This window comes from Hippoglossus hippoglossus, chromosome 6 (genome assembly GCF_009819705.1).
Source record: "Hippoglossus hippoglossus isolate fHipHip1 chromosome 6, fHipHip1.pri, whole genome shotgun sequence".
Taxonomy (NCBI): Eukaryota; Metazoa; Chordata; class Actinopteri; order Pleuronectiformes; family Pleuronectidae; genus Hippoglossus; species Hippoglossus hippoglossus.
In genome coordinates this window covers 24,605,120-24,622,590 of record NC_047156.1, presented here as the reverse complement: position 1 = coordinate 24,622,590, position 17,471 = coordinate 24,605,120, and the positions used below count along the sequence as shown (strand labels likewise).

General features: G+C 39.4%; 1 protein-coding gene across 1 annotated transcript; it reads left to right on the top strand.

The window, feature by feature from the left end:
* Positions 1-9,654: 9,654 nt before the first annotated feature.
* Positions 9,655-16,311, top strand: LOC117763242 (high choriolytic enzyme 1-like). The gene is made up of 7 exons (XM_034588201.1): positions 9,655-9,723; positions 10,959-11,049; positions 11,480-11,635; positions 12,211-12,328; positions 12,458-12,636; positions 14,009-14,090; positions 16,179-16,311. Exons 1-7 carry the CDS (start codon positions 9,655-9,657, stop codon positions 16,309-16,311), a joined length of 828 nt encoding a protein of 275 aa, XP_034444092.1.
* Positions 16,312-17,471: the final 1,160 nt, after the last annotated feature.

Genomic DNA, 17,471 nt, shown 5'->3' with positions numbered 1-17,471 from the left:
TTTAGAACAGCCTCCCTGAGGCGATCCTCTTTTAAAATCAGTCTTAAAGCCACATTTTTATAGATGGTAATATATGCTATATAAATTAAGTATATTTTATAATTTATTGCATGTTTGAAATCAGTCATGCTCTAATATACAACCAACATGGGTGTAATGTTGAAACGTCTCCAGTGCACATATGGGTGAATTTGGGTAATCTGGGACATTTTTTACAAACTTGACTTCTGCCACTTATTCTGATATCTGTTCTACACATTAGATGAACATATTATACTTTTTCTGTAATCCTTAACATGTTTTCAAACCACACAAGAAGAAAGAATGGAGTTATCATACTCAGAGGAGACATGGCACAGCTTTTAGTGTTCTTTGTGCCAAAAAAGAAAATTCTGCCTGAATTTTATAATCTGGGACAGGTCACTTTGTAATCTGGGACACTTGTATTAGGCTTTAAAAAAGTCTAAATCCTCTTGCTTTATGCATGTCAAGCTCAATATAAATTTTTTTTCAAAAGCATTATGAAAAAATGACAAGGACAGAAAGTTGAATAAGAAAACGTCATTGATATATACACTACCGTTCAAAAGTTTGGGGTCACCCAGACAATTTCGTGTTTTCCATGAAAACTCACACCTTTATTTATCAAATGAGTTGCAAAATGAATAGAAAATATAGTCAAGACATTGACAAGGTTAGAAATAATGATTTTTATTTGAAATATTAATTTTGTTCTTCAAACTTTGCTTTCGTCAAAGAATGCTCCATTTGCAGCAATTACAGCATTGCAGACCTTTGGCATTCTAGCTGTTAATTTGTTGAGGTAATCTGTAGAAATTTCACCCCACGCTTCCTGAAGCCCCTCCCACAAGTTGGATTGGCTTGATGGGCACTTCTTGCGTACCATACGGTCAAGCTGCTCCCACAACAGCTCAATGGGGTTGAGATCTGGTGACTGCGCTGGCCACTCCATTACAGACAGCATACCAGCTGCCTGCTTCTTCCCTAAATAGTTCTTGCATAATGTTGAGGTGTGCTTTGGGTCATTGTCCTGTTGTAGGAGGAAATTGGCTCCAATCAAGCGCTGTCCACAGGGTATGGCATGGCGTTGCAAAATGGAGTGATAGCCTTCCTTATTTAAAATCCCTTTTACCTTGTACAAATCTCCCACTTTACCAGCACCAAAGCAGCCCCAGACCATCACATTACCTCCACCATGCTTGACAGATGGCGTCAGGCACTCTTCCAGCATCTTTTCACCTGTTCTGCGTCTCACAAATGTTCTTCTGTGTGATCCAAACACCTCAAACTTTGATTCGTCTGTCCATAACACTTTTTTCCAATCTTCCTCTGTCCAATGTCTGTGTTCTTTTGCCCATATCAATCTTTTCTTTTTATTGGCCAGTCTCAGATATGGCTTTTTCTTTGCCACTCTGCCTAGAAGGCCAGCATCCCGGAGTCGCCTCTTCACTGTAGACGTTGACACTGGCGTTTTGCGGGTACCATTTAAAGAAGCTGCCAGTTGAGGACCTGTGAGGCGTCTATTTCTCAAACTAGAGACTCTAATATACTTGTCTTCTTGCTGAGTTGTGCACCGGGGCCTTCCACTTCTCTTTCTACTCTGGTTAGAGCCCGTTTGTGCTGTTCTCTGAAGGGAGTAGTACACACCGTTGTAGGAAATTTTCAGTTTCTTCGCAATTTCTCGCATGGAATAGCCTTCATTTCTAAGAACAAGAATAGACTGGCGACTTTCACATGAAAGTTCTCTTTTTCTGGCCATTTTGAGAGTATAATCGAACCCACAAATGTGATGCTCCAGATACTCAACTAGCTCAAAGGAAGGCCAGTTTTATAGCTTCTCTCACCAGCAAAACAGTTTTCAGCTGTGCTAACATAATTGCACAAGGGTTTTCAAGGGCTTTCTAATCATCCATTAGTCTTCTAAGGCGATTAGCAAACACAATGTACCATTAGAACACTGGAGTGATAGTTGCTGGAAATGGGCCTCTATACACCTATGTAGATATTTCATTAAAAACCAGACGTTTCCACCTAGAATAGTCATTTACCACATTAACAATGTATAGAGTGTATTTCTGATTAATTTAATGTTATCTTCATTGAAAAAAACAGTGCTTTTCTTTGAAAAATAAGGAAATTTCTAAGTGACCCCAAACTTTTGAACGGTAGTGTATTAACATATAAAAGTCATGTTTTTTCATAAAGAACCCTATCTTAAATAAGAAACTATAAAAATGTATTAAAAACATTCGATTAAAGGTGTATTTGTCTTAATCAATTAAAATTAATTTAAAAGCAAGCAACAATAACAATAACAGATTATTCATTCAGTAAGTCACCATCCCATTGGGACTACTCAGGGAACAAATAGTCCTTTCAGGTGAGGGATCATCATCCTAGATCATCATCATTGTCTTCTCCACATGTTAAACCAATGGCTGCAGACCACAGGACAGACTCTTCTTTGCTTTTTGATCATCTCTCTGTCCTAGAGAGTTAACTGATTATGTGTTAGTTATCAGTTTAAACTGTAAGGGACAGTCTGTACTTACCATTAACTCCTGTCTGACTACTGCAGATGTCTTTTATTTACTTCACTAAGTACCTAAATGCATATTTCTAATTTCTAATTTCAAAGAGTTATTTTGAAATACATAGTTATGACATCGTAAAAAGAAAGTTAAATACACTCGAAGCATGACGCAGGGGCGTGATTTTCAAGAGCAAATCCAAATATATATTTTATCCAACAGGAAGAAACCTGCAACAGAACCAGACCCAGTGTGGGTGGCCATCAGCCTCGACCGGTTGTCGAGGAGATAGAGAGGAGATAAAGGGGGGAGAGAGGAGAGGTTGGAAGAAGGTATGCATTCAGTCAAGAGAAGTGATCTTTTTGAAATAATAACACACTCCAAGCTCTTCAAGATACAATGGAGCTTGGGCCCACTCTGTCTGACCAGCGTATCGTTCAACCCTGATACTTGGCAGCCATCATCTGGGAGGAATGACGCCCTTGTTAAGAACCTGCTTGGACTTCAGATTCCAGGATGAGTCATCCAGAAACCTGATGACTTCAGTCTGTCATCGCCTGTAGCACATTCTCCATCCTGAACACTGACACTCAACAGGTTCTGTCAAAGTGCTGCATGATTGAACATCAACGACAATTTACATGAATAAAACACCAACAAATCACTGCTGCTGCTAGTGGTTATTAAGTTAAGTTGAAACACTGTTATAGCAAAACCAATCAGATTTTCCTCTGGATTGTGTGTTCTATGATGATAAAAGGGACCTCATTGATTTTTAAATATTAGTTTTAAAAAAAGCAGAAAAGTTAAAAACCATGGTTTCACCTGGCAGGGAGGGAAAATGCTATTAACTAGTAATAGAAGGACCCCAGTGCTTTTGGACCTTTATTATTATAACCATAGTAAAAACATTTTACTTGTTCCCAGATTAGAGACTAAATGATTTGGACCATTACATTTTAAATCTTTCTCTTGTGAGTCTCTTTAAGTTAGCCAACTTTGCTTCTAAAGTGTGAAAAGACAGCAAGATAGAGCTTTAAGTTATTATTTATATTTCATCTTCCCAGTGTAAGTTGGAATTGTACAGTTTTATTTATTTTTTAAGTCTGATTTTGAAAATTATTTGAACAGTTTGGTTTGGTTTCTATTCAGCAATGTTATTCTAAAATGCAGCTGAATCCTGGATCTGGTTTATAAAAATGTAATTAATTTGTGGCTTTTTAAATGCTCAAAGTAACTGGACACAATGTAGTTGTAGACATAACAATAACACAAACTTATAAAATAACTTTGTTATATTTATTAGTACTGATGATACAGAACTCCCCAGCTTGTACTATGACCATTAATGAATACTAGGGATGTTGGGCGTCTGGTTTAGGGAAACTGACTTCAGGTGACTTACATGACCTTAGTGATGAATGGAGTAATGTTTACATAGGCTTTTTTTGAGTACTAGAAAAGTCTGTCTAAACCGTGAGGGTGAGTCGCCCCCTAGTGGACAATATTTGAAGTGGCTTTAAATGAAAAATTGTTCTCAGAGAAATCAATGAAAATTTTCAAAACACCCTATATCACTATGTTGGAGTCAATGATTTAAAAAAAATCCTAGATCCGGAACTAAATTTAATTAACTCATGGTCAGTTCTAGGTCATGTCCCAGCCCTCCACAAAGTTTCAGAATTGGTTGAATAGTTTTAGCATAATCCTGCCGACGAACTAAAAAACCTCTTTGGAGGAAATACAAAACATAGCTTAATGTGTTTAAGTTGGGTTAGAAAAAAATACACATAAAGAATACATCAGTCATTTGTAGCAAATCTGCAGAATCTTAATTTATTATTAAGAAAGCCTCATTGGCACGGAGCTCCCCTGGTGACATTTGAGGACAGAAATAGTGTGACAATCCCCCCCCCCCTCTCTTGCAGTCAGCCCTTACCAAAATGATACTCCACTGTTACGTGGTGCACTCTCCTTAAGGGAAGGATAAGGACACACACCCAGTACATGTCAATCTCTCCCTGTTTCCAGATGAGCCAGACGCATCCTGTCATCAAGCATTTACCACCTGCGCACGTGGCGCACAAGGACAGGGCCCTTTGTTTTTATTGATTACAAATGGGGTGGGGGAAATGTTCGAGTCCACAGAACACTTTTGGAGTCTCAGGGGTAAACAGCCAAATCCAATACAACTGAAGTAACTGGTGACCAATTCTTCAACCGTAAAAAACAACAGAAAAAAAACCATGCCTCCATACTGCTTCTGTGGTGTCATCCAATTGTCCACAAGCCCCGACATTCAAATCTGACTCGAAACAAGATCAGTTACATCGTGTTTTTAGTTGAATTTGAATGTCTGGGCTTACGGACACTTGGATGACACCATAGGAGGAGTATGGAGGCATGTTATGTTTTTTTCTGTTCGAAGAATTGGTCACCATTTCTGTTTACCCCTGAAACTCCAGAAGTGTTTTGTGGACTCAAACACTTCACCCAAGCCTCCATCGGCATAGTGCTGAGTAGATAATGAGTGAATTTTTTTTTTTGGGATTAACTATCCCTTTAAGTTCAGTTCACCAGGTCTTATTATTAAGGAACAGATTGTGACCACGAGTTATTATCTCGTTCTCACCATGGTTCGCACGCGTTATTATGTCGTGGCAACCCAATATTTCCTTCTTAAATGTCGCCAGAGGGGCTCCGTACACTGGTGCCCATGTTAAGTTTATTTAAACATCATTCTATCAATTGTGAGGTGTGTGAAGATGTTGACATTTTAAAACGAATTCTAATGTTTAATTTCAAGTTGTATACTCTTGAAATAGATTCATTCATTTAGATTATCACAAAACATAAGAAAAACAGTCTCAGTTCTATCCCAGTACATCCTCTGTGTCAGGAGCACACACACATTCTTCAGTCAGAAAAGAAAACTGTCATTGCCCAGTTTAGGATTAACTTTATAAAGTCAAAAAATAATTATATAAAGTAAAGCAAACATGGAGATGATCAAATATTGGGCCTGTTGTATTGGTTCATGATATATGATGCTGACAGTGTGCCAAGATGTCTAAGCCACAAGGATGTAAATGTTCATGTATCATGTTTTGACATTTACACAGGATTTAATCTGGGTGGAATTTATTTGAATACAGGGCAACAACAGGTGAGGATGTGGTCAAGCAACTGACAAACTGCAGTTTCAGTGAGAGGTGAAATGACATGTTTGGGTTTTTACTAGAACTCAACACAAAGGATGGAAACACATCAGGGGGTAACATGGTGACACGCCTTCAAGTCAAGTTCTCTGGTGGATTATTCATTTTATCTTGACATAAATAAAATCAGACACAAAATGGGAAAATGGGAAAAAACCAAATTCTGCTCTCAGTGTTTTAAAGGGAAATAAAAACAAACCAAATATGATTTAATTTACTAAAGGTGACATTTGAACTGTGCACAGGAACAAACAAAACCCACAATGCTGCCGTTAACAAGGGGAAAATAATCAGGGAAGACTTATCAGGGTGAAAGTACTGGTAAAAGTTATGCTGGTACTTTCTGTTTAAGAAGATTGAAATTCCAACTTATGGCTCCTTACAATTACAACTCCTAATAGGACAGGATTGAACAAAACATGCTGTAGATTTTGTTTTTCTGTCAGTCATAACAGATGTTTTGTTAAAAAATTTAAATTCCTCCAAAGGATGGTGATTTAGTCTTAAAAATCATCCACTTTGAAAGTTAGACACGTTCAATCATTTTTGAACCTATTAATCTTTGAATTAAGTTTTGTCCTGATGGAGGCGCCACAGGAAGGTTCAGGGTTAGAAGTAACCAAACACGTCAGAATTGATCCTCTTCATGTTCATTTAATTTGACTACTTGTTGAGATATCTAGGTCTCGAACAACGTTTTAGATCATTTCACTGACAAACGACAGACTGTTGTTTTCATCCTCAGGCACAACAACAAAAATAAAAAATCTATAATCTGCAGAACAAAGATTATTGATTATGATCAGTAGTTTTGTTTATTTGTTCCTGAATTCTCTAATTGAAGATCCTCATTGTATAATAGTAGAGTCATTTATAACTGTGGAAAAAGTTGTAAAAATAACAAATGAGAAACCCCACAGCACATTTTTTCAGTGTTTTGTCTGACAGAATATAATATATAACAACAACAACAACAACAACAACAACAACAACAACAACAACAAAATAATACGTGTTCAAAAAGAAACAAAATTAATTTAAAGAAAATTAGTAAAGGCTCTCTGATATAAGTATGTCTTAAGAAATTACTGAGTCCACTGACCTAATACCCTCGAGCAGATTGTTCCAGAGCCTCGGGGCCCAGACTGGGAGCTGTCCCTTTTGGTTTCAGCCGGGTCTCTGGGACATATAGAAGGAGTCTGTCTGGGGATCTCAAGGTACGAGCTGGTGCATGGAGCACTAGAAGGTCGGATATATAAGATGGGCAGAGGCCTTGAAGAGCCTTTAAAGTGAACATTAAAATCTTTAAATCATTTCTAAAACATACTGGGAGGAAGTGTAAAGAGACTGCAACTCAAGTGATGTGATCAGGTGTCTTCTATTTGAAAACCTGGCAGCTGAGTTCTGTACAAGTTGAAGTCGCTCAGTACGTTTGATACAGGCAGGTTCAAATACAGCATCAATAATCCAGACGGGATGAGATTGTGTAGTAGGCCCTGATGTGTCAAAATCAAGATAGAATGTCTTCTGTTGTTTCAGTTTTGTGATTTGTTTTGGAATGATCACACGACCAGTGGTGGAAGAAGTAGTCAGATTACTCAATATTGGTAAAGGCAGAGATATTGCACTATTCCGACTCCGTAACCTTACAAGTCCTCAATGGAAACTGTAATGTAATCATTATTAGGAAAATGTACTTTTAGTATTAGCTGAAAGTCTTGTAATGCAGTTGTGTTATATATTACCTCAGCCAAGCATTTATTTGTTTGTTAGCAACATAATGCAAAAGACTACGCCACTGATTTCCATGAGTGAAGGAAGAACCTATTAAAGGATCAGGGGGCAGATCTAGGTCTTTTCCCCCTTTCTTTAACAGTGTGAGATTTTTTTTCACATTTTACCTGATTTCTCAGAGAATAATTTATGGATCTTCATGAAAAAAATGTCAACATGTTTAGGGGACTGATACGATGAGTTTTTTGTACAGATCCAAATAAAAATCTGGACATGGGGACATTAATTGTATTTATGTTTATATATATATGTTATCTTTATAATTTCAAAATAAAAGTGTTGAATGACTGCGTTTACTTGCGCACTAGTATCCCGGTTATTCTCCGGTTTAAAGGATCCAGATTTTGGTATCTTGGGTAAGCCCTTATCCCGGTTTTGAGAAACCACATTTTACAGCTGGAGTTCTCCGTTAGTAACTACGATACTGTTGTATGCATACATTTTATCCCAGGTTCTGAGCACCGCTGTGCAGGTGTTGCCTCAGCCATTCTCATTAACAATTCAACTGTGTCACACCGCTGACAAAAGACTGCCGTACTCATACAGAATTTTGTCTTCATCATGACCTGATCCCATGAGTCACGGCTGTTTAGCTTCATCCACTCTGGTGGGCTATGTTATTGTAACCATGGTAGTGTTAAACATCAGGGGAGCCTACGTAAACCACCCATTAGTAAGTAACCAGGCTACTTGTATTTATCATGTATATGGGGATATGAATAACCCGATTTTTCAATGTTCCATGTAAACACCATATCCCGAATATAAACAAAACCTGGATAAGTCTCATAACCGGGATACTAGTGCGCATGTAAGTTATTGATGTTACTTTGGTTTCATTTGTTTTTTTCCCAGTGGGGAGTATTCAGTTTGGTTCAATGTCGGGCCCCCAATTCCCTTTTGCCTGGGCCCCCCACAGTCCCTTGAAACGTTCCAGATAGTAGCATAAGTGGTATTAGCAGCAGTCGCAGCAGCAGCTATAGTAGTTGTGTTAAGTAAATAATAGTTGACCTGGTCCTGAACTCTGCACAAGGCCACCATTGTTCATCTATGAGGTTCATTAGGAAAAATACACAGAAGAGACACGTTTAAACCTGAGAGATTGATTTGGCAGCAATAACAGTGACTGCATGTCAACCTCTGTGACCTCGAACACACTTCCAGAGCACCTATGTGAGACTCCTGTGCCCCCAAGACCACGAACACTTGATCCCAAAGCAATTAGGATGTTCATTCAAGAGCAATACCAGCGTTAAATACTCAAACACCTTCTTTGTTTTCCTGGATTATGAAGGCCGTACCTTTGCTGCGGGTGGATCCAGGGCCGGCCCTGGCAATGTTGGAGCCCTAGGCCCCCCCCCCCCCACACACACACACATACGCATGCACACAAACAAACACACACACACACACACACACACACACACACACACACACACACACACACACACACACCAAGTGCAAATTCCAACCTTCGATCCAGAGGTTACATTCATTAGTTAATAAAACAAGTTAACAAAAAAATATTTTAACTACTGGATACTGATAATTCTTTCTCATTGCCCATTAAAATATGGAATCTAAAAATGATCAACTTTGTAACATAGTCTATTCATTTATTGATTCTTGAATTAATTTGTAAATAAATGCATTAATGCATGTGTTTTTCTCAATTTTTTATTAATTAATGAAATGATTTATTACCATTTCCTTGTCACTTGTGCTCTTCCATGGAAATGATTTATTACCATTTCCTTGTCACGTGTGCTCTTCCATGGAACTCAGTGTCACTTTACAGGATCATTTCATTCCCCCACCCTTAGCTGCATTCAGGTCCTGCATGGAACGAATCCAAGGTTTGTCTTTTTGCAGGATTAGGGAGTTAATGTCCTGTGTATGCTGAGGGTGGACCTCTGTAGGTTTTCCTATAAGAGGATGATCAGCGCACTCATAGAGCACCACACCATCTACTTTTCTACCTGAAGTCAAAGGATAAAGGTAAGTGAATGATACTGTATGCATGCTCCTCATGCTGCTGTGTGTTGTGGTCTGACTGGTGGTGTCTTTCAGCCTGAAGGTTGTTTGGTAACATGGCAGCGATGAAGTTCATCCTGGGTCTCCTGGCCCTGCTTGCAGTCTCAGCCTGGACCGAGGCGGGGGTGAGTGGTCTCTCCAGCTACACAATAAGAGTGATTTAGCCAGAACTAGAGCAGTGCCTGTATCTGAACCTGCTTGTTTGGAATGTTCTGTTCTCTTGTCCTGTGTTAATGCTCTGGAGCTACTTCAGAATTTTTCCTTGTCATTAGTGAGTCCTCCTCAAACACTTCTACAATATACTGTCACTTTATATTGTTTGTGAGCTGGACGTTGTGTGCAGAGCTTTTTATAAACAGTCTATGGTGCAGAGTGAGGTTCGAAAACTTTGTGTTCATCCAACCAGGTTTATCTGCAATGAAGATTTTATAGTCAATGTTTTTCAGAAGATTATTATAAGTTTGAATGATTAACTTAACTGGTGTTATTTTTTCATATATTGCATGTCAAGTATTTCAGAGGTCTTTCAAGCAATCGACACAATCATCAGACCCAAGTTCACAACTTAATACAACTAAATAAAAGCTCTGTAATTCAGCTTTATATAAAGCTTTGCAGCATTAAAACAAATGTTGTGCTTACATAAAATGTGATCAAGTGAAAGGAGACATAGTAGGTAACACATAGTATTGAGCGTAAAATGTTATGGTTGATACAGATACTATGCATGGGAGAGAAATGCAACTAACAGTGAGAAAAAAAGCACAAACAGAAACAGGTGACAAACAGATAAGCATATACGAGATCTTCCTTCGAGAGGTGCAGAGCAGTCTGTTGTGTGGATTTCTGTGTGTAAGTGTAACTGTGTAATGGCAGTCCGGGTGGTGTGTGACGCCAAAATAACCAATGATTTGAGGTTAAGTAAAGAGGTTAGCAAAATAAAGAAGAAGAAGAAAATAGAAGAAGGGGAGAAAGAAAAAGGGAGACAAAAAAAAGGAGATGACCCCCCTCCTGTTTGGTTTGTGCAATCTGGGCTGAAGTAGAAACATAGTGGTCCAACATAGTGGGCTTTTCTTCCACCTGAGGCTCGGAAAAGACCCTGCTTGTGATTGGTTTACCCTGATATTCTCACACTAACTCCAGCCAATCATCACTCCTCTGCCCTAAACCTAACCCAATCAGAGGCAGGGTAGGGACAGGTCTACTGACACCTTTAACCGATGTAGATATATCACTCTAAGACAATGAAAAAACAATTCTTAGTTCCAGGTGATTATACAACCTTCAGATAATCAACTAATCCTTTTAAATATTCTTAATATCTGCCATACGATATCTCTTTGTCACTTTTTGTGTGCAGGTGGTGAGGAGTGCAAATGGTGACAGTAACGGTGACGCTGAAAGAGACCCGACTGTCACAGAGCAGCTGGAGAAAGCCAATGAGAATCTCAGTGAGGCAGCGTGAATGCATCATGAACCATACCCAACCCAAACAACACAAACTGTAAAAATGTTGAATTGAAGACTCTGCTGCTGGGTTTCAAACCATCACTGTCAAGTCTTTATTCATATTAAACATTTTAAACTTGTCATTTTAGGAAATTCAGACATTTCTCACAACATGAATTATGGTTCTGTTGTGCTTAAGTGTCCTGGTAGTCTGTTAGTGTAACAGTGATCCAGCACAAAACCAGGAGCTTATTGATTTTTATCATTTACACTTGTGAAATGGCAAAATGTCAATTGATTTATCAAACCTGGATCATTTTGAATTGATTTTATTCAATGATCATTTAATACAGTGTAGTTGTGTATATAATGTAATATAATGTAATGTAATGTTTGATTGGCTTTGATGTCACTGCTCTGTCTGTTCTGCAGACCATGACCGTGACGGTATCCAGATTGACGGGGACATCGCCGTGTCCCGTCTGCCCACCCTGAGGAACGCCGACCCCTGCGTCCTGCTTGGATGCAAGTGGCCTAAAGCCACTGATGGCAAGGTTTACGTCCCCTATGTCATCGCTAATCATTACTGTAAGTGCCCCAATGCATCCCCCCTGTAGACTGTGCCTGAAACCTGTTGGTTTATATCACAAATAGGATTTAGTGTGTTAGTCTTTAGTTGAACCCCAACGTTAGTTATATTTATTGTAGTGTATGTAATAATCTGAGTACTTTTTAAAACCAATTTATTATTGGTATTCATGCATTTTACATTTACAGCTGCTGTCGTCATTGAAACAAAGATCTATGGAATACAGAGAACTATTTACCTTTCAGCAGGCAAAAGGCCTTATTGGTACAAATCTTGCACAAATGCACTATTTACGACGTGCTGACGGAGCTTGTTGCTATCTGAAGCTTATACATTGTGGCACTTTTACAAAACAGGAAAGTCACTGTTTGATTGCAAATGCACTATTAACTCCTATTTGAATACTGTTTGCAAAAAACTGGTGCTGCTCATTTTTACATATTAAGACACGGACACATTGTTGGTTTTGGTATTTTCATGAGATTAGTTGACAGTAACAAAAATACAGAGCTTTGTCCCTCTCAGTCTTTTTTTATTCAAAGTGTGGCATTCCTCTTTGTGTTTCCACCTGCAGCCAATCAGGAGCTGGACCTCATCCAAAGAGGCCTCAACTCCTTCTCCTACTCCACCTGCATTCGCTTCTTCCCCCACACCAACCAGAGGGACTACCTATACATCCAGTCCCTGGACGGGTACGTAACACAGCCTTTTACTCCCACAATGCATGAGTGACAACAGTAAAAGAGAGGTGAGGGAGTTGCTCAAGGAGCCTGCAGAAGGATGAACAATTCTCAATGTGTGTTGTCCCAACATCCCTGCAGATGCTACTCCTACGTGGGTCGCCAGGGAAATAGCCAAACAGTGTCTCTGAGCCGCCAGGGCTGCGTTTATTATGGAACGGTCCAGCACGAGCTGCTCCACGCACTGGGCTTCAACCACGAGCAGTGTCGCTCTGACAGGGACCAGCACATCAATGTCCTGCTGCAGAACGTCATCAGTGGTAGGTTGCAGCGATGAAGGGGAAGAGATAACAGGTCACTGTTCACGGTCATTGTTTTGTTCTGCAAATTCAAATGTGACCTGGGAGGATTTTAGGAGATTTCTTTTAGCTCTCTAAAAAAATGTCACAAGTTAGAATCCCTCATCAGATGTGTCCTGTTCCTCTGTTTTCTTTATGTTTCATTTTACATATTTGCTTTTTATCACAAACAATAGATGTGTGCAACATAAATAAGTCTATCCCATTATTTAGTTTCTTTATGATTTGATGATGAAGGTAAATTATTATGACTACTGTTAGCTGTGGTCATGTTACATACAAAACTTGTGGTTGACTTATAACATTTGATGCACAATTAAACATTAGATAAAATTTACCTCAGAATGTTGCCCACATGACTGACAAATATACATTAATATGCAAATATTATCATTATATTAAACGATATACATTTTCCGTTTCTGAAAGTTGCCATATTAAATACTTAACTGACTTACATTTGATACCAAAGTACCTTTTGAAGAAAATATGTGCATTTTTACACTGTTATACTAAATTATGTATTATATTATATTACATTACATTAATACGTTACTCCTACATTCGCCGACTGTCCTGCTAAAACTTGAACAAACATGAGGACGGTGTAACTTACCATTCAGAAACATCCTGTTGTAACCGACTGTAAATATGTGGCTGGTCTTCTATAGCTGTATCCAAACATGTGACTTTCAATCGTGTTTACCAGAGAGATCGTCAATGCGCCAGAATGAGACCGGTGATAGGCCTGGTCGCGTGTCACTCAAAGTGCAGTCAGCCAATTAGAGGAGGGGCTCAAGAGGCAGGCGGAAACAGCCTGTTCTGTCTGCAGCTCCAGAGAGAGGCAGAAGAGAGGACATGGAAATACACATTGCAGCAGTTTTTTCGACTTTAAACCACTGATATATCATCTTAGGGGACCAATACCTCAAATTAAATCCCAGAAAGGTGTAAAATATGGGCCCTTTAAGTACTCCAGGGGTGGGGCCAAGGGGGGCAGCTGAAATCTGATTGGTTCCTGAATTGTCTCTGTCATTACAGTATTTTCTTTTAAATAGAATAGTCACTTCTACCTATACTAACAATAAATGTGAGAATTTGTTAATTTGTGCATGAACAAAAAGCAATTTTCAGAATATGTTCAGTGATATTTGGTTTTGCTCAAAGCAATAGAGCTAATAGTAAATAAGGAATAACTTAAATGTGCACCCTACTCAATCAGGAATAATGCATAGATATTGGACATATAATTAGCCCCTCTGTGTAGGAGGCCCCTATAGATCCACCACTGGAATCATTATGAAACATCTGAATACTTCTTCCACTATTGCAGGTCAGGAATCCAACTTTAAGAAGATCAACACTCTGAACCAGGGGACTCCGTATGACTACAGCTCCGTCATGCACTACGGCAGGTCAGTACAAAAATCCATGTTAAATTGCAGTCTGGCTGCGTGATGCTAAGTGTCAGCCATGCTAGTATGGAAGTGAACTGACACCATATTACTTACCGTATATTGAGTTTTGGAATTTAAAGGGGACATATCATGAAAATTCCACTTTGTTAGTGCTTCTACACGTTAATTGGAAAAAAACCACTCGCGCGTTTTGTTATGGTTCCTCTACGTCAGAAACGTCATGCTTGAGTGACTGGAATGAGTTTCCTGTGTATTGTGTCGTCACAATACATTGGAAGTCTCCCTACATGGCCTTGGCCCACCCCCCACCTCATCCCCCCCGCCCCCCCACACTCGTTACGCCGGGTTTACACCGGACGCGGAAGCGCCGCGCCGCGCCGCGCAGCGCCGTTCTCCAGCACGCAGCCGCCTGGCTGTTCACACGGGACGTGCATTTCTCCGCGCTGGTCAGCCCCATAGACTGTATATATAAGGTCAGCCCGCGATTCTGCTTTCTCTGCTTGTTGTTGTACCCGTTGAATGTCGGGGTTCGGGGGTAAATGATGGTCTTCATAGCCCCCCCCCACCCCTCTCTTTCTCTCTCTGTCTATCTGCTTGTGTGCTTGTAGTGGATGGGCAGAGGGGGACATTTAATTATGTGATTGGGAAAATTAAAACTCCAGGACAACAGAAGGGGAATACAAAGTATGGGATGCATATTTGATAATTTATATCACATAAAATATGTAATTTATATCGTTTAAAATCATGGGGGGAGAGGGGGGAGGGGGGAGCTGGCTCATTAGCATTTAAAGGAACAGGCACTCAAAACAGGTCACTCTGTGGAGGGCTGTTTTATACAGGGTAAAAAGGGTGCTGTTTTATATGATCCTTGTGGTATTTTGACCAAAGTATGTTACAGACATTTCATTAAGACCCCAAGGAACCATATCAACTTGTGGTAAAATGGGCATGCTATGTCCCCTTTAATGTGAGCATGTTTTTGTCTGGCTCTACAGCCTCTTATCGCCAGTTAACGTCACTCATGTTCCTCTTAGTAAAGACTTGTTTTTGTGAACACTTCAACACAGACTGACAGATTCATATACATATAATATCTTCCACTAAGTGAAAGAGGCACCAGGGTTTTAATTTCTTCCTTTTACAGTGTGTACATTTGTTTAGTTTTCAGCTTGAACTAAAAACAAATAAAGGCTCCATAGATTACATTGTTTATACTTATTAGAATACAGATGGCTATAGTTTTAGAATACGGCGAAAAATATCATGAAAACCAGCCTCACATCTGTTGGTCCCTTGAGCCACTTATAAAACATACATTTTTATAAGTGGCTCACAAATACTAAGTTTCATGTTTATAAAAGGCTAAAAGACTTAATATGGTAACAGGAGGGTGTATTTAGAATGGAGCCAAAATAATCTAGTGGTTGTGTTCATGGTGATGAACGTGACCTGTCAATGACCTGCGACCCGACCCATGGCTCACATGCCACATCCACAATCTCTCACATTAAATGGCCATGGCCTCCATGTTCTTGGGTTTTGGAGGCTGAGTTGTGTTCTTGGAAAAGTATCTGTGAATTGCTGCAGCACCTGTGCTCCTGCAGCTGTCAGTTTGTTTCCTCAGGGACGATGTGCTGTTCGAGCCTGTTGCTATCAGAAGCTTATACATTGTATAAGTCACTGGGAAAGTATTCACCACTGCTATCCCTGTCTTTATAATCCATTTTGATGTCCTGGCTGGTTAGTGACAGGTTGTCTGAGCAGAAGTGAAGTGGTTAAAATAAAACTCTGTCAGCTCTCACCCCACTGCCCCCCCAGATTTATTTCATTTTTACCTTCACCCATGTATTCATATAAATATATCTTTTTGCGGGTTACCCACAGGTATCTGGCCTGGTGCAGGACTCAAGATACATGAAAAATACTGTATTGTAGTGTGTACTGTATAGTATTGTTTTATCTCTGGCTTCAATCTTTTCATTGGATTTTTTTCACTCCAAGAAATACATAGAACATGACCAGTCTAAACAAGTTCAATTCAAAATGATCACTAACCCCCGGTCGTGTCATTCCTTCTTCCAGACTGGCTTTCTCCAAAGATAACTACAATCCCACTATGGTGGCTATTCCCAACTCCAACGCTGTCTTTGGCCAGGCCAAGCAGATGAGCCAGAATGACATCAACCGCATCAACCTGCTGTACTGCAGGAACTAGTGACACTGAAGTGGCTGTGACCCATGTTCATTCACTACTGTTGTGATGAATCATTGAAGATAACTATGCAGATGATCATTCATTCTGATGGGTTACTGCAATCCCAGGATAGATGACTTGAAGTATCCAAGTCACTTCACTCTCTTTACTCTTCCTCCTAAACAAGAAAGTCAATGATTCATGTGAGTGAAAGATTTTCCTGTTTGCTCTAAGGTGGTGGGAGTCAAATTCACTTTTATCACGCTAACCAATAAATATTCATCCAAAACAAATTTGTTTTATTGTCTCTGATTTGCATGTTAATGTGTAAACTTCGGTGAGTCATGTTTGCCTCATTTTCAAAGTCAGGTTGAAATGTGTTACTTAAGGCAGGTGTAATGGTCCGTGAGTTTTTCTTGTAATCACAGTCACAAGTTTAAGTAGCAGCAGACATAGAAAAAGTTGATATCACAACTGGAGTGAAAATATTATCAGCTAAATGAGAAAAAACAAACCTGACCTGATCTCCCTCTGCAAACCAAGAACAGTCTCACAGTAAGAACAATAATCAATCCCGCCATCAAATCAAAGTGTATATACCCAGGTGGTTTTGGTGTTGCTGGTAACTGCAATAATTATTTCACAGAGTTAGTTGAACCCACAAAGAAACTGTTATGTTGAGCCTTTGATGGGAAAATGAAAACCATCTGATAGAGGATAGAAAACACCTACAATATTTCATAACGAGTTTCCTGTGGAAATTATGGTTAGAGAGAAAGACTTAATTTAGAAAAGACTGTGCTGTGAAGACCATCTCATTCTGATTCATGCACTTCCTGTTTGTGATAAACAAATCTCATCATACATCAATATCAAATCTCAATACTACATCCTTAGTCAGTTAGAAATAAAAGCCCAGGCCATTGTGTGTTTTTTAAAGTTATGTGAGATGATAAACAGCTGCTGCTTTTCAACAGTTTTATGCCACTTCAGGCCAAATAAAAAGTATTTTTAAGATGCCAGAATGACGTGCAGACCAAGCTTACACTAAAGATGCTATTTAATGTGTGTGTGTGTGTGTGTGTGTGTGTGTGTGTGTGTGTGTGTGTGTGTGTGTGTGTGTGTGTGTGTGTGTGTGTGTGTGTGTGTGTGTGTGTGTGTGTGTGTGTGTGTGTGTGTGT